Source organism: Guillardia theta (genome assembly GCF_000315625.1).
Source record: "Guillardia theta CCMP2712 unplaced genomic scaffold GUITHscaffold_7, whole genome shotgun sequence".
In the NCBI taxonomy this organism is placed as follows: domain Eukaryota; class Cryptophyceae; order Pyrenomonadales; family Geminigeraceae; genus Guillardia; species Guillardia theta.
This window is the reverse complement of record NW_005434667.1, coordinates 62,607-85,308: the sequence shown is the minus strand read 5'-3', so window position 1 is coordinate 85,308 and position 22,702 is coordinate 62,607. Positions and strand designations below refer to the sequence as shown.

Below are 22,702 nucleotides of genomic sequence, written 5' to 3'. Positions count from 1 at the left end.
CGAGTCTTAGTTTGAGATTCGAGAGGGAGAAATGCAAGGATAGCTGTACTTCATCGACACACGCAAGCGTGCAAGCTGTGAGATTGGGATAGAGGAGCAGAGCTTTCAGTCGGGCATTGGACGAGGGGCGTGGAGGGTGCATGCGAGGGAGCTAAAGTTGTTGTTGTTGCAGGTGTGGGGATAGGAGGAGCATAGGAGGAGCATTTGCACAGCATGTCTTCTCAGCCCGCAAGTGGTGATTATCTTAGGCCGATGAAGTAAGCTTTGACAGAATGAGCCAACAGGTGCCAGCAGCGGCGACAAGAGTCAGCAGCAAGCGATGCAGGCGACGAGCATCAGTCAGCCGCCACCCGCACCAGCCAAAGTCGTCGAGCAGCCGAGCAAGTCAGAGGCAGCACAAGCTGACGCCTCCAAGGTCACGGCTGGGGAGGTCAAGGGCAGCACGACCGTAGCAGCAGCACAGGAGCCGGAGAAGAAAGCAACGCAGAGCCCACATCCAGCACAGCAGCAGGTCGAAGTCTCCGCGAGCAAGAGTCCAGCTGTGAAAGTCACTCCCAACACTGCCCTTCAGCAGCAGCTGTTTGCACAGCAGAGCTTGATGGGGAAGGCGCCGCCTTCCATGCACTCGCTCTACACGGCAGGCAGCATGAAGCAGCAGCACGTGCCCCCGAAGAAGGTCACTCATCATCCTCAACAGGTTCAATACGGGTCTCATGGGATCGTGATGCTTCCTGGTAGACCCCAGCACGTCCTTTACCCCCCTTCCCACATGTCTTACACCCCCCTCCTCGACCCCTCGCTCGCAAGACTCCCTCCAGCTGCACAGAAGGCGATAGACTCTATTCCTGCTGGAGCTGGAGCTGGGGTTGGAGCTGGTGGCTCTGTGAAAGGGAAGGGGTATGCGCCTCCTTCTACAGGGTCACCCGCCGTACAGGGCAAGGGATACGTTCCTCCTGGTGTAGGCCCAGCAGGAGCTGGAGGAGCAGGAGCAGGAGCAGGGGCAGGGGCAGGGGCAGGAGTGGTAGGAGCAGGAGCAGGGGCGGTAAGAGCCGGAGCTGGAGCCGGAGCAGCTGTAGGAGCTGGAGCTGGAGCTGGAGCTGGAGCTGGAGCTGGAGCTGGAGCTGGAGCTGGAGCTGGAGCTGGAGCTGGAGCTGGAGCTGGAGCTGGAGCTGGAGCTGGAGCAGGACCTGGTGTAGGAGCAGGACCTGGAGCAGTAGGAGCAGGAGCAGGGATTGCGGGGGCTGGGATGCTGGGGAGAGGATATGTACCTCCGGTCAAGCTGCAAGCGGCTCTACAGCAGAAAGGAATTTACAAGAAGCCTCCATACACTACTCCAGGAAGCATGCAGCCTCAAAGCATGAGCCCTGGACAAGGAGGAATGGGAGGAGGAGCACAAGCAGGGCTGCCGGGAGGACAAGGAGGAATGGGAGGAGTAGGAGCGTTTGCAGACGCGTACGTCAGCTCGTTGGGACTGGCAGGGGCGATGAATGCTGGTATGATGAGTAGCATGCAAAAGATGAAAGGGCAAGACCCTTCGAAGAATGTGTCAGTGCTGGTGCAGCCTCCCCCCGAACAAATCAACAGAGTGATCGCGATGAAGTGATAGCCTCTTCTTGTCTCTCCGATGTTGACTGACTCTTCTCACAGTTTGCCGGAGGAAGCTCAGGTTTGTTCTTTGTAACCTGTGAAATTGTTGTTTGTATTGCCATCGACCTTTGTGGTGTGTGCAGGCAGCAATGGAGAAGATTGCAGGGAATGGAATTCCAGTCTATTCGCTCGAAGTCGATCTGTTCTTGTAATGATGCGAATGTGACCGTTTATGAAGGGCGATGCGAAGAGGGGAAGTCAGATCAGAGAAGGAGATAAAGTCCGTTCAGAGTCGTCTCAAGTTTCCTCGTTGTGATTGCAAGTTGCAGGTTATGTATGGCAAGCTCTCATACAAGGGCAATGGTTGCAACTGTTACATCTTGTGTGAGAACGAAAATCAAGTGCTTGAGAAAGTGGGTTTGATGCGCTTTATGAAGGTCAGTTCTGACAGACTTGTGCGATTCATTGAGATCAAAACGTTTGATCAGTTGGCAAACAACACATGCACTCGTCCCAAGAGTGTTATCTTCATCTGTGCAACGAAACAGGTATTCTGTCTAGTTTTTGGTTTGTCTGGCAAATGAGTTGCAACAGTCTGTTGCGGACTTCGAGAAGCAGTATGCCGTTCAAACAAAGGTGGTGGACAAGAAGGAAGAAACGCAATCTGCAGAACCTGGGTCAATTGTTCTGTCTTTCAAATCGATTTGATCTCAATTCTTGTATTTTCAGCAAGATAGTTTCATCTGAAACAGAACAAACAGAAGGTAATGAGAGCTTGTGTTTCATTTTGTTGTAATTTTCTCTTTCAGCTGCATCTGCAAATGTTGTAGAAAGAAACAAGTCATTCTCAGCTCCAACTGGCCTGAAGATGGTATGATCCTGGAATGTGAGGTATCACAGATGTTTGACAATCATGTTTTCAGGTGTACATATCTGCAAAGAAGACGAGAAATGTTGCGACATTGCGAAGTTGTACGGAGTGGTAATGCAAAGATGCAAAAGTGATAGACAATAACATGATATATTGTGTTGGAAAGGACCTCGACTTGCTCGTTGAGAAGAACAAGAAGACTTACAAGTGAGTTAAAGAACTTTGAAATGTTTTGTTGACAGTGACTGGAACGTCAAAGAGCTTTGAACAAGACCGTCAGATTGAAGGAAGGGACTATGTTGCAACTACCTTTACCTGGTAATGATGATTGTGATGGTGGTGATGAGTATGGAGGATAATGACGACGATGATGATAATCATGCGGAAAGAGTTTATGTTGGAACATTCAATCTTAAGTGACAGACGTTGCAGGGGAGGTCAAAACGATCACACCTGACGCGAGCGAGAGCAAGAAAGCGATCAAGAAGTCCAAGTCAGACAGCGACAAATCAAAGCACAAGAGCAACAAGACTCCTGATGTTGCAGAGGTAGAAACCTACCTTGTGTTTATCATCATCATCACCACCACTACTATCGTCATCATCATCGTCATGGTCATGATCATTATGATGGTCCTGATCCTGATCCTGATCCTGATCCTGATCCTGGTCATCATCGTCATCATCACCATCACCATCATCATCATCACCATCATCATGCTCATCATTTCATTGGGATTGTAGGAGGAGGAAGAAGCACCTGAAGTGATTCTGTCCCGCTGGAGGTAAATTTCCCCCTCCTCTGTTCCCCCTGTTCCCCCTGTCCCCACCTCCTGCTCATTCTCCTTGTTCTCCTCCTCCTCCTCCTCCTCGTTCTTCTCCTTCTCTGCCCCTCCTCCTTCCTGATTTTCGTCCTCCTTGTGCTTCGTTGCACTCTCGTCCTCTTGCTTCTTTTGATTTTTTGTAGTGCCAACGATACGCCCGAGCAATGTGGGCAGCGACAGGTGAACCGATTGATTGTCTGCCTCCAGCTTTAGCTCTTATCCTGATTCTCTTCATTCCTCCTCCTGCCCTGTCTTTGATTCTCTCCTTTCTCTTTCCCCGCGCTTCCCTCGCTCTCAGTTGATCTGCTTCTCCCCTGACTGTCGATTTGTTGGCGCCCTCTTCTCCTCTCCTCCTCTTGTCCTCCTCTTCTCCTCTCCTCCTTTCCTCCTCCCCCCCTCCCCTCTCCCCCTCTCCTCTCCTCTCCTCCACAATGCTTCTTCTGTTCTGAGACGCAAGCAGGTGTCCCTCACGGATCGGATTCCCTTCAACATCGTCAAGGATACGGTTCTGACCCACTCCCTCTGCTCTCTTCTGCTCTTCCCTTGGTTCTCCTTCAGCCTCGTTTGTTGCCTTCTCCCCTTTACTCCCGTTCCTCTGGTTTCTCTCCTCCTTCCTCCCCTTCCTCCTCTTCCTCTCCTTCCTCTCCTCCCTTCCTCTCCTTCATCTCCTTTCTCCTTCAATTCTCACTTCACTGCTTTCAGGACGTGGCCATGTGGGACTCGTACAGAGAAGAGACATTGGTTGCTGCATCCTTCGAAACGGTGACGTCGCCTGTCTCTCCTCCTCCATGAACCCTTCTCTTTCCTATCTCTCCTCCTCAGCCCCCCTGACGACAGTCGCAGCTCGTATCGAAACTTTTGTTCATGCAGAGTCAGCTCCTGTCTCCAGCGTTCAACCTCTTCTGGCTAGAAAACAAGTGAGGAGGAGGAGGAGGAGGAGGAGGAGGAGGAGGAGGAGGAGGAGGTTAGAAATCAGGGGGTGGTTGACCGTAAGCGAGTCGAGGGGTGAATGGTCATGCGACACAATGAGAGGAAGGAGAATTTTGCGTTGACGAGGGGATGGGGAGGAGAGAGGAGAGAGGAGAGAGGAGAGAGGAGAGAGGAAAGATAGGAGGAGAGATAGGAGGAGAGATCAGTAGTTTTTGCTGCTGATGTCTGAGCAGGTTAACTGAGTGGGTGAGCAAGTGTAAGGAAGTGAAGGATGCAACGGCTTTTAATGAGTGCCTCCGAGATCTTTTCCTTCAGGTTGTTTTCCTCTTCTTCTTCCTCTTCCTCTTCCTCTTCCTCTTCCTCTTCCTCTTCCTCTACCCCTTCTCTTGCTCGCCCTCTTCTTCTGCTGTCCTTCTCTTCTGGTCCTCGGCCTCGTTTTGCTCTCGTTGCTTCTCCATTTTTCCCTCCTCATTTTCCTTGATTTCCCACTCTATCATCTCCCTTGTCCTCCTCCTCCTCTCTTCTACTCTCCTGCTCTCTTACTCGATCCCTTCGTATAGGGAATCGATTGGGAATCCGTCAACCGACATTGGGATATTGATGAGGCAGGAGGAGGACGAGGAGGAGGAGGAGGAGGATCAGGAGGAGGAGGAGGACGAGGAGGAGGAGGACAAGGAGGAGGAGGAGGAGGAGGAGGAGGACGAGGACGAGGAGGAGGAGGACAAGGAGGACGAGGACGAGGAGGAGGAGGACGAGGAGGAGGAGGACAAGGAGGACGAGGAGGAGGAGGAGGAGGATAGATGACAATGTGCGGGCAGGAGCAAGAGGAGGACTCGGGGAACGGTGCTCCAGCGGTAAGATGTGATGAAGGAAAAAGTGATTAGCAGAAAAAGTTGATGAAATTGATGAACTGTGGAAACATGTTGTTGATTTAAGTTCTGCTGCTGCGTTTGATATTGTGATAAGTAGATAATGGTGATGATGGTGATGATGGTGATGGTGGTGGTTGTGATGACCATGATGATGAAACCTCGATGGTAGTAATCGAGGCGATGAAGACGATGACGATGATTCAGGCGTTGGTGGAAACGTTGAGCTCCTCGGAATGTGGGATGAGGATCTACTGCGAGGTGAACGGAAGTTAAAAGCAGAGGAGTGATGACGGACAAGAGCAGTTGAGCGGAGAGAAACAGCACGGCAAACTCTACATCGGTCACTTGCCTTCACTTTTTCACTCAGTGCGTCACTGACTTGTCTTCTGATGAAACAGGAAGGCATCCAAAAGATGGATCTCCGATATGGCTCGTCGAAGTTGAGGTTGTGCATGTGGAAATGAAGACGAGCAATGTCAAAATGAAGATTCCACCTCAGTGATGGTGTACTTGTTGACTGGAATGTCAGATTGTTGACATGTCAATTTGTATCTTGCTCCGCACCATTCTATAGTGATTCTGTCTTGTGTTTGTACGTGGTGATTTTGGTTTCATTTATGTTGACATTTGCATCCTTTTTACGAGCAGAAGGCATCAAAAGGGAAGAATTCAATTTTCAAACTCACTGGAGGAGAACATCTCAAAGCAACATCCTTTGTGCAAACATGTCTCAATACCAAAATCAGGTGAAGATGAAGATAAACATGAAGTCATCGCAGAAAATGTTGTTGTTATTCTTCTGATGAAGATGAGGATGATGATTGTTTTTGTGGAGGATGAGGTGGAGGTGATGGTAATGGCAGTGATGTCCACTTGTTGTGTATTGGAATTTCTCTGATGTCTCGATTGTTCTCACAATGCTACAGTCAACCTCTAAAGAAGATTTTCATCGACGAGACTGCGCAGGAAAACAATTTCTCGAGTCGCTCCCTTTTTCTGATCTTTCCCACAGACTTTGCATGACTGGCTTGTTCAAAATGGTCACATTGACAAGCCTCAGCTTGCAAGCTCTGGTGCCATTGCGCTCCTCGCTGATTTCACTCTTGACGCTTCGACCAAACATGGAGAGGTATCTCCCTCTTCCTCACTTTCTTATCCTGCTTTCTGCCTCCCTCCTTCTCCCATTTGTTTCCTCCTTCTCTCTCCTCCTTCTCTCTCCTCCTTCTCTCTCCTCCTTCTCTCTGCTCCTTCTCTTTCTCTTCCTCCCCTTCATCCCTCCCTCCCTCTTCTCTCACTGTCGTTACGTCTTCCTCCCTCCTCCCGCTTTCTAGTAACAACGCCGGCAGGCCGCACACAGGATACATCAGATTCTTGAGCGCGTACCATTTGCAGCCGTGAAGAACAAAAAGGTCTCCTCCTGTTGCTGCTGCTGCTGCTGCTGCTGCTGCTGCTGCTGCTCTTCCCTCCTCCCTCCTCCTCTTCCTTTTCCTGCTACTACGACTGCTACTACTATTCCCGCAACCCTTCCCCATCTCCTTTCCGCCTGCTCCTTTATCTTTTTCCTCCTCCTTTCCTCCTCCTTTCTGATTTGTTGCTTCGGCTTGGCCTGTATCTTTTCCTATCATGCCCTGTGCCCTTTTACCTCAAACTCGTTTTAGTGAGTGCGTGGGCAGGAGGAGGTTTGGAAGGAATTCTTTGAGAAAGTCGGCAAGGCTCAGGACCCGAAGGTGATGCGAGAAGGGAGGGAGGTAGAGGAGAAGGCGAGGAGAGGGGAGAAGAAAAAGAGAAGAGACGATAGCTGGGTGGGGGGAGGTCCTATAGGGGAGGGAGGAGGTGAGATAGGGATGGAAGAGGTCAGAAACGTTGACGTGGACGAGGGGGAGGAAAAAACCAACATCTACTGACTTGTTGTCAGCCACTTGCAAACTCATTGAAATGGATAGCGGAACAGCTCATTACTAAAGTGTTAGATTCGCAATGGCTTCAAAACTCGAGGTGTAACTTGATGCTACATCTCATGCATGTTTCATCTCTCCCATGTTTCATCTCTTCTCTCTTCTTCAGATCTCGTTCGTCACCTCCCTCCCTCCTCTTCTTGTTCAATCGTGTCGTGCGATTCTCTCCGTCTGATCGTTTCTTCAGAGAGGACTGGGAAGTTCGCTGCGAGAGGTAAAACGAGGATGAACAGGGGCAGGGGCAGGGGCAGGGGCAGGGGCATTCTAGTGGACTGAGCGCGAGCAGATGCGAGAACTGGAAGGAGCTAAACCTTCTTCTCCTGGAGTTTGAGGACGACGGCATCAACTGGTAGAGGAGGAGGAGGAGGAGGAGGAGGAGGAGAGCTAACAAGCAGTTGATGCGATGCAGGAGGGCGGTGGAAGGCAGGATGTCGATGGAGAAGAGCATACAAGAGAAGAGCAGACAGGTTGGCATGGCTGCTTCTTTGTGCAGAAAGTATGAGCTGATGGAGTCGCAGGGGTCGGAAGGGAAGGAAGGGAAAGGTCAGGAGAATAGGAAGGCCTCGTACAAGAAAAAGGTCAGCCTGCTGCTGCTGCTGCTGCTGCTGCTGCTGCTGCTGCTGCTGCTGCTGCTGCTGCTGCTGCTGCTGCTGCTGCTGCTGCTGCTGCTGCTGCTGCTGCTGCTGCTGCTGCTGCTGCTGCTGCTGCTGCTGCTGCTGCTGCTGCTGCTGCTGCTGCTGCTGCTGCTGCTGCTGCTGCTGCTGCTGCTGCTGCTGCTGCTGCTGCTGCTGCTGCTGCTGCTGCTGCTGCTGCTGCTGCTGCTGCTGCTGCTGCTGCTGCTGCTGCTGCTGCTGCTGCTGCTGCTGCTGCTGCTGCTGCTGCTGCTGCTGCTGCTGCTGCTGCTGCTCTTGCTCTCGGTTCTTCTTCATCTTCTGACTTTATCAGCGCGAGTTGAAAGATGCGATTCTTCCTTATCCTTATGGAGTCACGGCTCAACGTACGTTGCCTTGCCCCTTCACTCCCTCCTTGCTTCCTATCCATCTCCATCTCCATCTCCATCTCCTGCTCCTGCTCCTGCTCCTGCTCCTGCTCCTGCTCCTCCTGCTCCTCCTGCTGTTGCTGCTGCTCCTCCTGCTCCTGCTCCTGCTTCTCCTGCTCCTGCTCCTCCTGCTCCTCCTGCTCCTCCTCTTTCTTCTCCTGCTCCTGCTCCTGTTCTTACCTCCTCGTTTGTGATTGTTGCCTCAGAGAGCTTACCAGAGGGATGGAGGGTCACAGTGCATACGGCATCAGTGTGGAGGTTATCCACGACCACCACCCTCCTCCTCTACCAGCACTACCTCCTACACCACCAGCACTACCCCCCCCTACTCCAGCACTACCTCCTCCTCTACCGGCACTACCTCCTGTACCAGCACTACCTCCTCCACCACCAGCACTACCCCCCCTCCTCCAGCACTACCTCCTCCTCTACCGGCACTACCTCCTCCACCAGCACCATCTCCTGTACCAGGACCACCTCCTGTACCAGCACCTCCTCCTGTACCAGCACCTCCTCCTGTACCAGCACCTCCTCCTGTACCAGCACCACCTCCTCTACGAGAACTAACGCTTCATTCCCCTCACGTCTCTTTCGTTTCAGGCTTGATGAATGTATCGTTACGCTCTGCACGCCTGACGGTCTCTTCTTGCACTCCATCGAGGAGGTGACCGTTACATCCATCAAATGAAGTTTCTCACTCCCCGTCTACCACCACCTACCTCCTCCTCTTCCTCCTCCTTTACATCCACCGTCACTTTTCTTATCTTCCTCCTCCTCTTCCACCGCTATCGCCCTTCTCCTCTTCCTCTTCGCTCCTCCCCATCCCGTTCCCGTGTCCTCATCCTGCTCAGGTGCTCAAGTATTACTCGATCACTGGTCGTCTCGCCGACTTCACTGAGACCCTCCGAAGAACTTTCGTGCATGTGAGTCCGTCGAGCTGGGAGTGAGCTGGACTCTTGACGGCTCCATCAGGCAATGCAGGAGGCCAGAGGACTTCACACGAAACGTTTTCAGCGACTTGCCAAGTACCTTGCGATGGACGTCGCCGCCTCCTCTGACCCTGTTGCTCCTGGGCTGCTGGTCTGTCCTCTTTACAGCCTTCCCTTTCTCTTCCTTCTCTTCTCTTCTCTTCTCTTCTCTTCTCTTCTCTTCTCTTCTCTTCTCTTCTCTCATGTCCTCTCCTCCTTCCTCTCTCCTCTTCTTTCCTCTCGTCTCCTCCTCCCTCTCTCCTCTTCTTTCCTTGACTCTCCTCTCAGGCTGGGACCACGCGAGGCGCGAGGCTCCTCGCACGTAGAGACAAGAAGGAGGAGACGCATGCTCTCACCATCGGCTCCTCCCGACAAAAACGAGGCACGAAGAAGGTCGAGTCAGCTTCTTGTGCCCTCCTTGTTATCCGCCTGTGATCCTGTGCCATCTTGTTCTGCGTTTCCTGGGGTTTTCTTTGCTGATCCTGATGAGCAGGGTACAAGCGCGAGTGAAGTCGCCGAGGGAGGAGACGAGAGTAGAAGAGAAGAGAAAATCGAAACAGATGCACTCGCGGACGAAAACCAGAGTCAAGAGGATGACATGGAGGTTGAACTGGAGCAGGACGAGCGGGAAGGGCAGGGCGAGGAGGAGCAGGACGAGCGGGAGGGGCAGGGCGAGGAGGAGCAGGACGAGCGGGAGGGGCAGGGCGAGGAGGAGCAGGACGAGCGGGAAGGGCAGGGCGAGGAGGAGCAGGACGAGCGGGAGGGGCAGGAGGAGACACAAGAGAATGAGGACGAGAGTATGAAAGAGGAAGGAGACAGTCAGCAGGGAATAGAACAATTAGAGTGATTCAAGCCAGTAAAAGTCTAAACCCAACGAACAGTGGCCGGTAGCATGAAACGATGGTGTAGAGGTCGAGGGGATGCGATAGAGAGGAAAGGGAAGAGAAGCGACGGGAGCAAGAGCAAGTGACAAGGCACAAGATAGCCAATAGCGGGAGGACGGAACTTTGCTGAGAGGACGCCTGAAAAAAATTACAGCTTTTATTCCTAGTGATCAGCATCAACCAGGGACAACACGCTCCCTCCCCCCCGCATCTTTCCGTCTGCAACCTTCCTGAGCTCCCTCGCAGCCAGCTGATCCGCATCGCGCGAGGGAGGCAGAAGGAGGGACCCAGTGTCCTCTCCTGTCACGGGGTTGCGAGCTTGAGCAGACAGTCCCAGCGCCATGCCCTCGCTCACGCTGTCCAGCGCGAGTTTGTCCAGCCCCATGTTTGTGCGGCTTTGCCTTCCACCCACTTGCCCCGCCAAGACATCCGCGAGCTCTCGCTCGGAGCTTCTGACGCTCCTGCGCAAGGAGATGACGTTGCTCGAAGACGGCAACTCACCCTCGGACATGATAGACTCGAGCTGCTTGCTCCTCGTCCGACCAAGAAGCCTCTTCCGCGATGGAAGTCCTGCCTCCCTGATCGCAGCATCTGCAGCCTTCATGGCATTCGCCACGTCTGCGTTAAGGGCCAGCCCACCGGCTCCCGCTTCTCCTGCTCCTCCTCGCGCTTCCATTGCAGCAGCCAGCCTGTCTCCTGCCGCCTTGTTGCTTGCAATCAATTCCTTGAGGCGCTCGGACATGGAAGGAGCTGCGTCCAGCTGCTGCTGGGCCTTCAAAAACTTGTCAATCATCCCGACGCTAACCATGGAGTGATGGAGCAGCGCTGGAGGGACTTGGGTCACCACAAGTACAAGTAGACAAACTCCAGCCATGGCGACAAGCAATGCCGTCCCCACTAAGACTCGCACTCTGACCGCAACACCATCCTCCACCTCTGACACCGGCAGCTTCGTTCTCACAGTACCGTACATGCTGATGTTGAGCTCACTTCAAGGCAAGAATTTCCTGTTAAACCTGTCAGCCCTTGAATCTTCGTCAAAACTAAACTCTGCATGACATTCTCGACATAACTATCATTATTTCTAGTCACCAATTTCTTCCCTCATCTGTGACCAATTCTACTCACCTTTCCAGGCTCAGTCCTATTCATCCCTCATGCCTCCATCCACACATCAGTTGCATCCTCCCTTGATCATTCTCTCCACGCTCCCCCCTCCCCCCCCCCAACTTGTTTCCCCCATCCCTCCCTCCCCCCTGCCTTCATCGATCACTTGCTCGCGGGTTTGCTCGCTTCCCCTTGGCTCTCCTTGGCTCTCCTTCTTCCCGCTCTGTCCTTTCTCTTCTCAGCGTCACCTGCATGGCCCTTCGGTAACCCTACCGGTTACAAGAAGTCGTTACAGATATCAGGAACCCCGGGGCCGGCGAGGAACTTGGGCCGGGCCGCTCGCTGCCGCTCCGATGGCTCAGCCGCTCGGAGTGCCTGAGAGCCTCCATCGGAACTCCGATTTGGCAAAAGTCAACTCCCAGTCCCGGCCCCCGTGCTCTGGATGCTCGGGTTTCCGAGTTCACATCCTACTAAGCATACAGTCTATCTCTCAGCCCGGCCGGGCCGCGATCATCGACCGTCATGTGCTCCCCACAATGATCGGATTCCGAAGGCCTGGTTTTCGTGTGGCGGGTATTGTTGAAACTCGGTCAGTGAGCAAAAACTGTGCTTCGTCAGACGGTCCGGCCCAGTCCGATCGGTCACTGAGTGGCGGCCCGGCGCCGGGCCCGGGCCGGACCGGGCCCGGAGCATCTGTCACGGTTAACGGAGACATAACGGAAATCCAACAGATGATGAATGGCATCAACGGTCGGCACTTCAAACAAAAAAGATTGTTATGCACCGGTACTTGGAAGCTTAGAAGTACGGGTAGTCTAACATGGTGTTCGGTTGCGGTACGTGGGTTCAAGTGGCAGTGGTGGGTGTAGGGTAGTCGTCAGACAAGGGGTAGTCAGCTCCATACGGTGTTAGAAGCAAGGAACATGCTATGGAGTTTCGAGGCGCCGTGGGGGTGGATCATCCATAGGGGTGGTCAAGCATGGGGTACTGGTTTACTTAATCGTGATAGAGGGTAGGGTACGAAAGGTCACAGGGTAGGGTGATTCCAAGGAAATCTGGATTCTGTATCATGCTGCTGCATGTTGGGGTGTTGTGTAGAAAGGAGGGGTCCTATGCAGCTGTTGGCCTCCTTTTGATAGCAAACACCAGGTATTCTATTGAGAACTAGGGGGTAGGGGGTACCATGCCTTTAGATAGGAAGGGTGGTACAGAGATTATGTTGGGGTAGTGGGTGTGACTAGACATTGGGGACAAGCGCCACCCTTGACCTCTGCAATGAGTGTTCGGGTGGGAAAGTATGGGGTACTTTCTAAGAGGATCCGTGGGATCTGGGAGGGTAGGGTAGCTATTAAGCGGATCTATACCCCAAGTTCACACCATGGGGTGGGGGTATACACTACCCCTTAATTCAACGTGAAGGATATATCAAATTTTCCTATAATGGACGGGTGGAAATGACAAATTATCCGATTGCGACGGTGGGGTAGTGGAAATAGCACGGGGGTGGGCATTTCGTTGTTTGGAATAGATATTTCAAATTCAAAATTGTTGAATGCACTGTTTGATGTGTTGGGATGCCTCCTCAAGGTCTCTGATTTTCAATGAATTTTCATAGTGAATTCAAGCTAGGGTTTGAAAACATGTTGATGGTCATCCCGAAACTGCAAGGGGCTGTTGAAGAATTTGAAGACAGCCCGAAAAACTTCGAGGGTTTCTGAAATTGAAAAAAAAGGAGTGCGGCGCGCGGCTGTCTTCCTCGGCCATGCTGTCCAGGTAACGAACGTTTCGGCTCATGTTCGCACAGCATGTCCCTTCCTCCCTTCCTCCTCGCTCTCCAAGATGATTTTTCCTTCTTTCACCCATGCGTTGTCTTCACTTTGTCCATCGCCCCCCACTTCCTCCCTTCATGCTCGCGATTCTTGTTCGTTGTGGATCATCCCATCTCTGAGGACATGAGCCATGTTTTTCATGAAATTCGCGGCCAGAAAGTCATTGCAAAGAAGAACCTTCGATTTGATAAGACTTTGATGCTCGATTTGTGTGGTTTTCTACTATGTTTTCACTGTTTGGTTGAAACAATGTGTAATAAGCGATTCCCAACGGTGTTGTGTATTATCCTCATCTCTACTCCTCGCTTTGAGATGTCTCTGTTGCAATGGTTCAAAAAAAATCAAGACACAACATCAAAAATTATTTGAATTCCAACCATGCACACAAATTCGACTCCTGATGTGCATTTCATTTGCCTTCATGCCTAAGAGGTTTTAAGAGGATGATTGCACGTGTTTTTTGTGTTGGTTCATTCATTGAGAGTTCCTGGGATTATTTGTTGTCAATTCTTCAATTATTTAAATGGTGGAAAATTTGTCCTCACATGTAAGAAGTCCCCTTTCAATCCATCGAACAATCACGAATCCATCTCTTGCGAGGCAACTTTCCTGAACTTTAGTTGCAGACACATTCGCCGCACGGCAGTCTCCCTTGCAAGGAGGGGCAATGCAACGAGAAACTTTTCCACTTTTGCGAGCCGCACTATGGGCGCAAGAGCCAACGCTCTCTCATGGAGCAAGGCTGCTGGTATCCGATCCATGTCGGAGGAGGCCGCCGCCAAGCTCGGTGTAGGCAAGATCAGGCAGGTTATCGGTGCCGTCGTTGACGTTCAGTTTGCCAACACCAAGGAGCTCCCAGCTATCCTCAATGCCTTGGAGGTTCAGGATCACGACATTCGCCTCGTTCTTGAGGTCGCCCAGCATCTTGGTGAGAACACCGTGCGTACGATTGCTATGGACGCCACCGAAGGTCTCGTCCGTGGTCAGCCTGTCGTTGACACTGGAAACCCTATTATGGTTCCTGCTGGCCCCGAGCTTCTCGGCCGTATCATCAATGTGATCGGAGAGCCTGTTGATGAGCGTGGTCCTATCGTTGCCAAGACCGCTAAGTCTATCCACGCAGACGCCCCTACCTTTGCGGAGCAGTCGACTGAGGCTGAGATTCTTGTTACCGGCATCAAGGTCGTCGACCTTCTTGCCCCATATGCCAAGGGAGGAAAGATTGGCCTGTTCGGAGGAGCTGGTGTCGGCAAGACTGTGCTTATCATGGAGCTCATCAACAACGTCGCTAAGGCTCACGGTGGTTACTCCGTGTTCGCCGGTGTTGGAGAACGCACCCGTGAAGGCAACGATTTGTACCACGAGATGATTGAGTCTGGTGTGATCAAGCTCGATGGCCCCGGATCCAAGGCCGCTCTCGTTTACGGACAGATGAATGAGCCGCCAGGTGCCAGAGCCCGTGTTGCTCTTACCGGTCTCGCTGTTGCGGAGTACTTCCGTGATGAGGAGGGACAGGACGTGCTTCTTTTCATTGACAACATCTTCCGTTTCACTCAGGCCAACTCCGAGGTTTCTGCCTTGCTTGGACGTATTCCATCTGCTGTTGGTTACCAGCCCACTCTTGCTACGGATTTGGGTGGATTGCAGGAGCGTATCACCACCAACCGCAAGGGTTCCATCACCTCCGTTCAGGCTATCTACGTTCCTGCTGACGATTTGACCGATCCTGCCCCTGCTACCACCTTCGCTCACTTGGACGCCACCACTGTGCTTTCCCGTTCCATTGCTGAGTTGGGAATTTATCCCGCTGTGGATCCTCTCGATTCCACTTCTCGTATGCTTGACCCGCGTATCATCGGAGAAGATCATTACACCATTGCACGCCAGGTTCAGAAGACCCTCCAGGATTACAAGAACTTGCAGGATATCATTGCTATTTTGGGAATGGACGAGCTTAGTGAGGATGACAAATTGACAGTAGCCCGCGCTCGCAAGATTCAGAAATTCATGTCTCAGCCCTTCCACGTTGCTGAGGTGTTCACGGGAACTCCAGGAAAGTTCGTTTCATTGGAGGACAACATTGCTGCGTTCAAGGGTCTGGTGTCTGGTCAGTACGATGACCTTCCTGAGGCTGCGTTCTACATGGTCGGAAACATTCAGGAGGTTCAACAGAAAGCGGCAGAGTTGGCAGCAGCCAGCAACTAAACTTAGCCGCCTACTGTTTATTTTATGTACGACCGCATCTGAATTGACCAGGTCACATGGAATCTGTGTTCCGTTCACCGTTTTTCTGAGCTTTCGGGATAACAAGATGGGTTGTAGTGTTTCTTAAAGCCTCGTTAGAATTATTTCGTCGAAAATGAACAAAAAAAATTACTAAAATGTTTGTCAAGTGCAAGGTAATTGCACTAGCTGAGGCGGTGCAAGGATTCTCGACGCATGAACACACAGGATCATGTAGGACAGTGTTGGCTCCCCTGCTTTCACTTCAGTTCAACTCACCCCTTGCCGTCCCCTCACCTCCTACGAAGAAGTAGTCGATGCGCTCCTTGTGCCAGTTGTCGCTGTTGAAGTATGGTGCTGCATGGTGGTAGCAGTCGTAGCCGAGCTCGGTCTGCTGCGAGTGAGAAGAGCTCGAGCAAGTCCGCGTCACCTTCAGTCGCTGTGTGGTAGCTGAGCATCCGATCCTCCCGTTAAGTCTGTAGGTATGCTCGGTTAGCTCAACCCCAGCTGAACCTGTGCTCACTCGTTGTCCTCGAAGTAGATGGTGGGGAGAAACGCGCTGATTGTCGTCCATCCTCCTTGGATCACTTGCGTCTCGAAACCTTCTGCGTCGATCTGCGTGCGACTGTAAGTGAAAGAGGAGGAGGATAGGCCCGAACCTTGATGAAGTCGCAGGCTGGAAGCTGTAGCTCATCGATACTCATGATACGAACATGCTCTATACTTGTCTCCTCCTCATCCGGCACCTGGTCTAGCCCATCAGGAACGCAAGGATGCTTGTTCAGCACCATTCCCACGCGTACGCTGCCGAAGTTTCTGAGGGCGTTGGGGTGGTAGGATGCGATTGGCATCTGAAGAGACGAGGGGCAAAAGCACTTCAGAGTGAAGCAGCAGGCAACTCGCACTACTGGCATGGCGTCGCTTGAGTTCCCTGCCCCAGCGTTGTAGAGAACGACATTCCACAATCCATTCAGAGCGACATTGGCGGATGCCTGCACGACAAGCTTGAGGTCCAGAACCGACTTAGATGCTCCTCACCATCTGGTAGACAACCCGTTGCGGTTCGAAGCCGATCACGCGACCTGTGGGCCCTACCTACGAGCCCGTTACTCTCCTCCTCCTCCTCCTCCTCCTCCTCCTCCTCCTCCTCCTCCTCCTCCTCCTCCTCCTCCTCCTCCTCCTCCTCCTCCTCGAGTGTTGTCGACCAGTTGTGCTAGGGGGACGGTGAGAGAGCCGATGTGAACTCCTGCCTCCACCACATAGTCGCCTGTCGTGATGTACCGACGCATCAGCTGCGGATCAGCTGGTGGTCAAGAGACGTTGACAACCGCACGCCCATGCCTCACCTCCACCTCCTTCTCACTCCATTCTCCGTAGAGCTCGATGGCGACAGCGAAGTAAATGTCGAAGGGGTTGTAGAGGAGGTAACCGTATCTGACGCTCTTGTCAGTGCGTCGCTTCTCTTCACCGCTGCTCCACCTGTATTCCTTGAGGCGATTCAAGCTCCGATGTCCGTTCAGCCCCTGCTTGCTTGCGTCCGCCTCCCCCTTGATGCAGTTCCAGTGCGCGATCCTATCGCCTTGACAAACCTCCTGGTTCCCCTTCCCCAAGCACAGGAGGAGTTGCCCTGCTAAATGTGCACATGTGGAGCTCTGGGCTGACGCAGGCAGGAGCAGCTTGCCATGCGTTGACCTGGCCGACGATTGCGACTTCGCCAGCAGTTTGATCTCCCGGACAGCCGGGGAGCTTCCGTAAGACTGGAAGATGATAAGGTCGAGGACGCGGCAAGGAACAGGAGGGAAGCAGGTCTCGAAGACGTTGTTGCGGTAGCGGGCATCAGCTACATCAGCTACCAGGGCTTCATCACAGACGAGCTGGAAGGACCGAGGAGCGAACTTGTGCTGCTCGTATCCTGATATGCTCACCCCGCTGATGTTGACCTCCTCCTCCTCCTTCTTTCTCCGGATCCTCAGGTGATACTGACTTTGATTATCCTCTTCGTCCCAGTATGTGCTCTCGTTGCCATCCGCCGCCCACTGGTCGACGCATCCTGCTCTGGCGTCAACGCACCAGTCTTGCTCGAGCTGATCGGGGCTGTCCACCTCGCCGCCCAAGGCAAAGTTGCGGGAGCGATCCAGATCATCACAGGAAACTGGAGGAGGAGAAGAGGCTGCGAGCGAGACCTGATGCGACTGCTTACATGTGGTATCAAGATGAGAGGGGGGGGGGAAGAGGACGGGAGGGATGGGGAGGGGACGCGAGGGGAAGCGAGGGGAGGGGAGAGCAGGGGAGGTTAGGGGGGAGGGGAGGGGGGAGGGGAGTGGAGTGGAGTGGAGTGGAGTGGAGTGGAGTGGAGTGGAGGGGAGGGGAGAGGGAGCAGTAGCACCTGAAGTATGAGGGCAAGAACGATAACTTTCCTCATGCTCATGCTCTGCCTTCACTCGTCTCACACCCTCACCATTGTCTATGCCAGTCACGACTATCACCAGCTCCCTTCCCTTCCTCTCCATCTTTCTCTCCATTCCAACTCCATGTCCCCTCCATGCCCCTGACCCGGTCACCTCCGCCTCCGCCTCCGCCTCCTTCGCAGTCTACCTCTGCTCCCTGGGAAGGCGGAGCGACAAGGTGCGTGAGCAGGGCGGGGCGAGCGGATTGTTCGGGGATAAAAAACCTCAGCAGTCGGGGGACGGAAATATGAGGGAAGGGGTGCAAATGGAAGGGGACAACGCTGGAGGGAGGGAGAGGAGAGGAGAAGGGAAGGGAGAGGGAGGGAGAGGAGAAGGGAAGGATCAGGGGAGGGGGAGGGGGAGGGGGAGGGATATGACCGAGCAAAGGAGTGGGGATTGGATGTGCCATTGTTCTCGCATGTTCGAGCTACTTATCTTCAACTTCCTTTGTACGTTTGACCTGTCACATTCGATTCTTTACATCATTATAATTCTTCTTCCTCATCTTCCATGTCGGAAGCCCCAGGCGAGGAACAACCACAACGTCTGCCGCATGCTCTGTGTTGTGCGAGTCTGCGGCAATATGAGACTAGACGCAGAGCTTCTGCTACTGACCTCTGTTGCCGCACCTGCTCAAGAGCTTGTCAAAGACGGAGCAAGAAGCGGAGGAGGAAGACACGGAAGGAGGGGAGAGGCGGATGATGACAGTAGGGATGAGGGGTTACCGTGGTTTCCCTGGAGCTTCAAGTTGTCTGTCGCTCTCTCCAGCTCTTCCCTGCTCGCTCCCTCGATGAAACGTCGGTCAAACCCCGCACTGCTGCAGTACACTTGTCTTGCTCGGCCCTGCCCGCACGTCAGCAGTGCTTTCACGTCTCCCTTCTCACTTTGTAATATTCGGTTCCTCCAATGAAGTTCCTTGACTGCTCCTCCGACCAGCGGCCCATTCCTACATGAAGCAAGTTTGCCTTTCCGGTGTCTCGGATGTTGATCTCAAGCTCCTGCGCCCTGCGCTTGTTCTGCCGCTCGATCAGCATCAGCCTCTTCTCTTCATGCGCTTGCCGTCGCGTCCTCGTTGTCGTAGGTTCCCTTCCTCGCTCGCAGCGATTCCTGATCCTCTTTCGGAAGGTGCGGGGCAAGTTTCTCTATCATCTACCAAGTAGCAGAGGAGATTTCAGCAACCCAAGACAAGGGGAGGAGAGGACAGGTTAAGGGAAGGGAAGACAGGAAAGGGGGTGAGGAAGGCAGGGGATAGCAGGAAAGGAAGCGAGTGGAAGTACGAAAAAGACAGCAACGACGAACCGAGTCAACAACTCTCATCCGTATGGGTTCTTCCAACGTTTCAATCTCTTTCCTGCAGACTGGACAGCATTTATGCTTGCTGGAACAGAATCATTCTAACGCCACAAGACCCCCCTAGACATCACCTCAACCACGTGTGAATACATGCGTTGCAGAACCTGATCACAATCAGCAAGGAAAGATAACAAGAGTCAACAATCATCACAAGTGTGAGCATTGCAAGGAGGTACAGGCCACCATGTAGTCCTGACAGATCGGACAGACTAGATCTCCACCGACGCATTGAGCATCGAGATACATGTTGGGAGTTTTTGACCCGCGAGGGCTTGTGGCCTGCCTGTTGACGAGGGGAGAAAGAGGGATGCGAGACTTGACGTTGCCCTCGCGATGACTCAAGTTGTCCGACGGGCATACGCGCTTCTGCATTTGCAGACTCTCCCCTTCACCTCTCTGTAGTGAACGTTTCTGCCTGACATTTGTGGCATCGTTAGACTGATCTGAGCAGAATCTGAAGCTCATCATGGATGGAATCTGAGCATGTTTGTTTGTCCCTGTACGTGAAGTGCATCCAAATATGACAACATCTCCATCTCGAAGAATAGTATGTGAAATCTTCTTCCCATTAACAAACAATCCATTCAAGCTCTGGAGATCAAAAACCTCCCAGCAGCTCTCCTTGGCGTCTTGATGCTTTCGGAGACGAAAGATGGCATGGAAGCGAGAAATCATTTTTTCTTCAAAGGGATGCAAGAGACAAGCGTCGACATTGCTGGTGGAGTCTCGTCCTATCACAAAGGGGCTTCGATCCAGCCTAATGTTTGCCGGGATTACATTGGAAACAGCGTCGTCCTGGTGTAGCCTGCACAGACATTTTACATCCGAAGGAGAAACGAAGCATGGTTCTGTGCTCAGAAAGTCTTGACAGAGCTCGGGAGGTCGAGGAAGAGCTGCCAGTTTCTTCACCTTCTGTTGTCGCCTTTTCTCCTGCCGCACTTGTGCCTCGCACTCGGCAAGCATCGAGCAGCTGAAAACTTGAGCCTGCAATCAGAACCATGAGAAGAGCGGAGAGCAAACAACATAACATGTCGCTCTTTCATGTGCCATCGTGTTTTCTCGTCTCCTCCCTCCTCCCCCGCACTCACTCACACTCTACACGCCTTCACACGCCCTTTGTTCGAAAAACACTCTCCAACCGCCTAATCCACTTGAAGCTTTGCTCAATTTCTTTATTAATACTAAAAGTCAGTTAAGATTCTGAATGGGGTCAAATCTGCTGCCTTTCCTGTTCTGTATATCTGCCTCTGAGGGGGACTTGTTTGGTTTCATCGTGTTTTTGGCAGGGGCGAGCGACGTTTGTCATCATTCATTGAGACAGACATGAAAATGATGTGACTCTCAGATCGAAAGTGCGAGGCGATGAGGGTCAGAAGAGTCGCTAGTTGAGGGGAAGAGGGAGAAAGCAGGGGAGCCTTGCTATCTTACAGGTTGAATGAGAAGGAAATGTCAGCCCCGTGATGATCAGCATGGGCGGATTGAAGAATCTGGTACTTCATCCCTCCCTCAGACGAGGCCGCGCTCTCGTCAAGTCTGCCTGGAGGATCCTGATCCTGATCCTGATCCTGATCCTGATACTGATACTGGTCATGATCGTGATCCTGTATGTCACATGCGCCAGCTGCTTCATCTTGAAGGCGCCACAAGCCCTCGACTGACTGCGGCAACAAGAGTCATGTCTGCTCATCCGGCCTCTCAATCCTCCTGCTGACCTTCACGAGCGACTCTACATGCTCTCGATGATCGTCGTCGGTCAGGTCAAGAGGAGAAAGTCCAAGAGACGCGGGCAGCGAGCTTCTCTTAGAGATTCAAGATGTCAGTGGAGGAACGCAAGGAAGGGGGGTGAAGTGCCAATCGCGTTCAGGGAGCAGGGGAGTAAGGGAGGTTTTTAGAGGGGAAGGGGACAGGGGAGGTGAGGAGGGGAGCAGGTAGGAGTGAAGCGGAGGGGAGGGAGAGAGAGGGGAGGAGAGGAAAGTGACTACCACTCTCATGGCGAAGTCTTGGTGACCAACAGGTGTTTCCCTTGCTAGGGGGTTCTTCTCCATCGTTTTATCGCCTCCTTCCCTTCCTCCCGCATGTTGTACAAGTCGAAGTTGATCTTTGAGCTCGCTGACTTGCTTCTCGTACTCGCGATTCTTCCGGCAGAACGTCAGCACATGTCATCATCTTTGACTTTTAACGACCTTGTGGTTCAAGCTTGAGATCAGTCGCTGAGAAGAAATCATCTTCCTCCTATGCTCATTCTGGACATGCTCAAGCTTGTGCCAGATGTTCTTCGCTTCGATCCTCGCAGTTTGCATTCTCGCGTCCTGCAACGTGAAATCAGAATATTTTTTCTTTTCTGCTCAAAAACCTTGGCTGCCATCTCGACTTGTATTGCAAGCAGCTGTTCGGACAGCGACTTGCTGCGAGCGATTTCTTCATGCAAAGCGTTTCTTGCAGCAGAACCTGCATGTCCAGGGACAAACTCTTGTCGCACTGCAAGGCTGTAAGGAGCACAAGAGCTTCTCGGGCGAGAACCGCAAGCACACCTGAAGCCAGGCATAGCTCGATGTTTAGAACCATCTCCTCGCAAACATCAGCTCGCTTCTCGATGTGACTGACGGAAAGTTACAAGAGCAATCAGAAGACACGAATGAACCTTGACATCTTGTTCTGATAGCTTACATGACTTCTCATCATTTCCAGATTTTCTTCAATTCTCTTCAAACCTTTCATCAGTATTTAAAGATACAACTTGTTTCGATAAACCTTAATGTGTTGGTCTTTGGCAATGAGCTGCTGCTCTAGTTGCTCTTTTGCATGCTTGAGGCTTCCCACAGCATTCTTCAGCGCATTCAACTAAGATTCAAGATCAGACAGGATGTGGGTTCCATCTTTGTTGAGTTTCACTTCTTCAAGAAGTCCTCCTCGTAGCTCAGATACAATGGTGTTCTGTCTGCGTTCCGGCTTCAGTAGAAGTTCAAAATTTATCTTGCAACCTTTGTAGCGTGTGATGAAGAGAAGAGGAGACAGCTTGCATGGTGTGCTCCAGGTGCTTGACTCTGTTAAAAAAAACTGCAAATTCTTTCTCCATCGTCCACAAAAAATGCAGTCCGTCCTGATCTAAGACGTCGAGGTGGATGGAGTCCACGAGATTCAGTTGATCTGGGTCAGGAAGAGGAGAGTCTTTGTTTGCGCTTCGTTGTTTAGAGTGAGATTCTCTATCAAGGATCCTTCCATTTCGTATTAGCTTGGATTGCTTATGCTCGTGGTGATTGCGGGCGCTTGTCACGGGTGTATTCACCCTCGGAGTTTGTTGATCAGGGATCGCTGACGCATCGAAGACGTCAAGAGGTTCTGAGCACCTGTCCTCCAGGTCTGACCCCGCCTCGAAGTTACACATGGAAGAGTCTGTCTGCGACACATCTTCTGTCAGGAATGGATTCTCGACTTTGAAATTCTTCCTCCTGCTCTGCGTGTTCTGCATTGACTCGTACCTCGACGCTGCATTGCCTGCATAGGCAGGAAAATCTTGCTTGAAGAATTGGGAGAGCCCTCCAAGCTTGTCGATCAGCCCATCCTTGCGCTCATCGCTCTTTGTCTCCATGGACTTGGACAAGTCATGCAATATGCGTCGGTGTTCGCTCAGGACCTGCTTGAGCCTTGCCCCTCTCTCTCTATGAGAAGTTGCTGCTTGATCAAGCTGCTCGAGCCTCTGCGCATGAAGAGAGCTGACATGAGTTCTGAGGGCCTCATGTTGACTTCTCCTGCTCTCCTGCCAACTTTGGGCGTCCATACTCATTCCAAGTCTCCGTTGATCATAGAATTGCCC

The 22,702-nt window shown here is 52.4% G+C and overlaps 4 protein-coding genes across 4 annotated transcripts; 2 read left to right on the top strand and 2 right to left on the bottom strand.

Moving 5' to 3' along the window:
- Positions 1-319: 319 nt before the first annotated feature.
- Positions 320-9,892, top strand: GUITHDRAFT_133227 (hypothetical protein; the record flags this gene model as incomplete). The annotated part of the gene is made up of 33 exons (XM_005839715.1): positions 320-1,599; positions 1,648-1,666; positions 1,731-1,781; positions 1,917-2,024; positions 2,076-2,135; positions 2,182-2,264; positions 2,397-2,473; positions 2,511-2,569; positions 2,625-2,665; positions 3,425-3,461; positions 3,742-3,786; positions 3,984-4,043; positions 4,152-4,198; positions 4,445-4,526; positions 5,030-5,065; positions 5,482-5,528; positions 5,613-5,682; positions 5,892-5,936; positions 6,096-6,212; positions 6,430-6,492; positions 6,757-6,810; positions 6,999-7,078; positions 7,226-7,252; positions 7,325-7,387; positions 7,448-7,505; positions 7,557-7,616; positions 7,984-8,035; positions 8,284-8,335; positions 8,678-8,741; positions 8,929-9,000; positions 9,050-9,157; positions 9,334-9,438; positions 9,539-9,892. The coding sequence occupies 33 exons, from the start codon at positions 320-322 to the stop codon at positions 9,890-9,892; spliced, it is 3,576 nt and encodes a 1,191-aa protein (XP_005839772.1).
- A 181-nt stretch (positions 9,893-10,073) lies between these two features.
- Positions 10,074-11,307, bottom strand: GUITHDRAFT_150438 (hypothetical protein). Its single transcript, XM_005839714.1, has 2 exons — positions 11,285-11,307; positions 10,074-10,936 (listed from the first exon to the last, which is right to left on the bottom strand). Exon 2 carries the CDS (start codon positions 10,900-10,902, stop codon positions 10,093-10,095), a length of 810 nt encoding a protein of 269 aa, XP_005839771.1. The 5' UTR covers positions 10,903-10,936; positions 11,285-11,307; the 3' UTR covers positions 10,074-10,092.
- Positions 11,308-13,624: 2,317 nt separating this feature from the next.
- GUITHDRAFT_64866 (hypothetical protein) lies at positions 13,625-15,070 on the top strand (the record flags this gene model as incomplete). Its single annotated transcript, XM_005839713.1, has 1 exon — positions 13,625-15,070. One exon carries the CDS (start codon positions 13,625-13,627, stop codon positions 15,068-15,070), a length of 1,446 nt encoding a protein of 481 aa, XP_005839770.1.
- A 183-nt stretch (positions 15,071-15,253) lies between these two features.
- On the bottom strand, positions 15,254-17,549 carry GUITHDRAFT_101238 (hypothetical protein; the record flags this gene model as incomplete). Its single annotated transcript, XM_005839712.1, has 10 exons — positions 15,254-15,342; positions 15,386-15,479; positions 15,519-15,564; positions 15,612-15,703; positions 15,748-15,834; positions 15,877-15,939; positions 15,994-16,080; positions 16,127-16,183; positions 16,417-17,271; positions 17,547-17,549. The coding sequence occupies 10 exons, from the start codon at positions 17,547-17,549 to the stop codon at positions 15,254-15,256; spliced, it is 1,473 nt and encodes a 490-aa protein (XP_005839769.1).
- Between the last annotated feature and the right edge of the window lie 5,153 nt (positions 17,550-22,702).

Excerpts from the sequence above, each read along its gene's own strand:
- GUITHDRAFT_150438 (XM_005839714.1), bottom strand. The coding sequence starts at position 10,902 with ATGTACGGTACTGTGAGAACGAAGCTGCCGGTGTCAGAGGTGGAGGAT.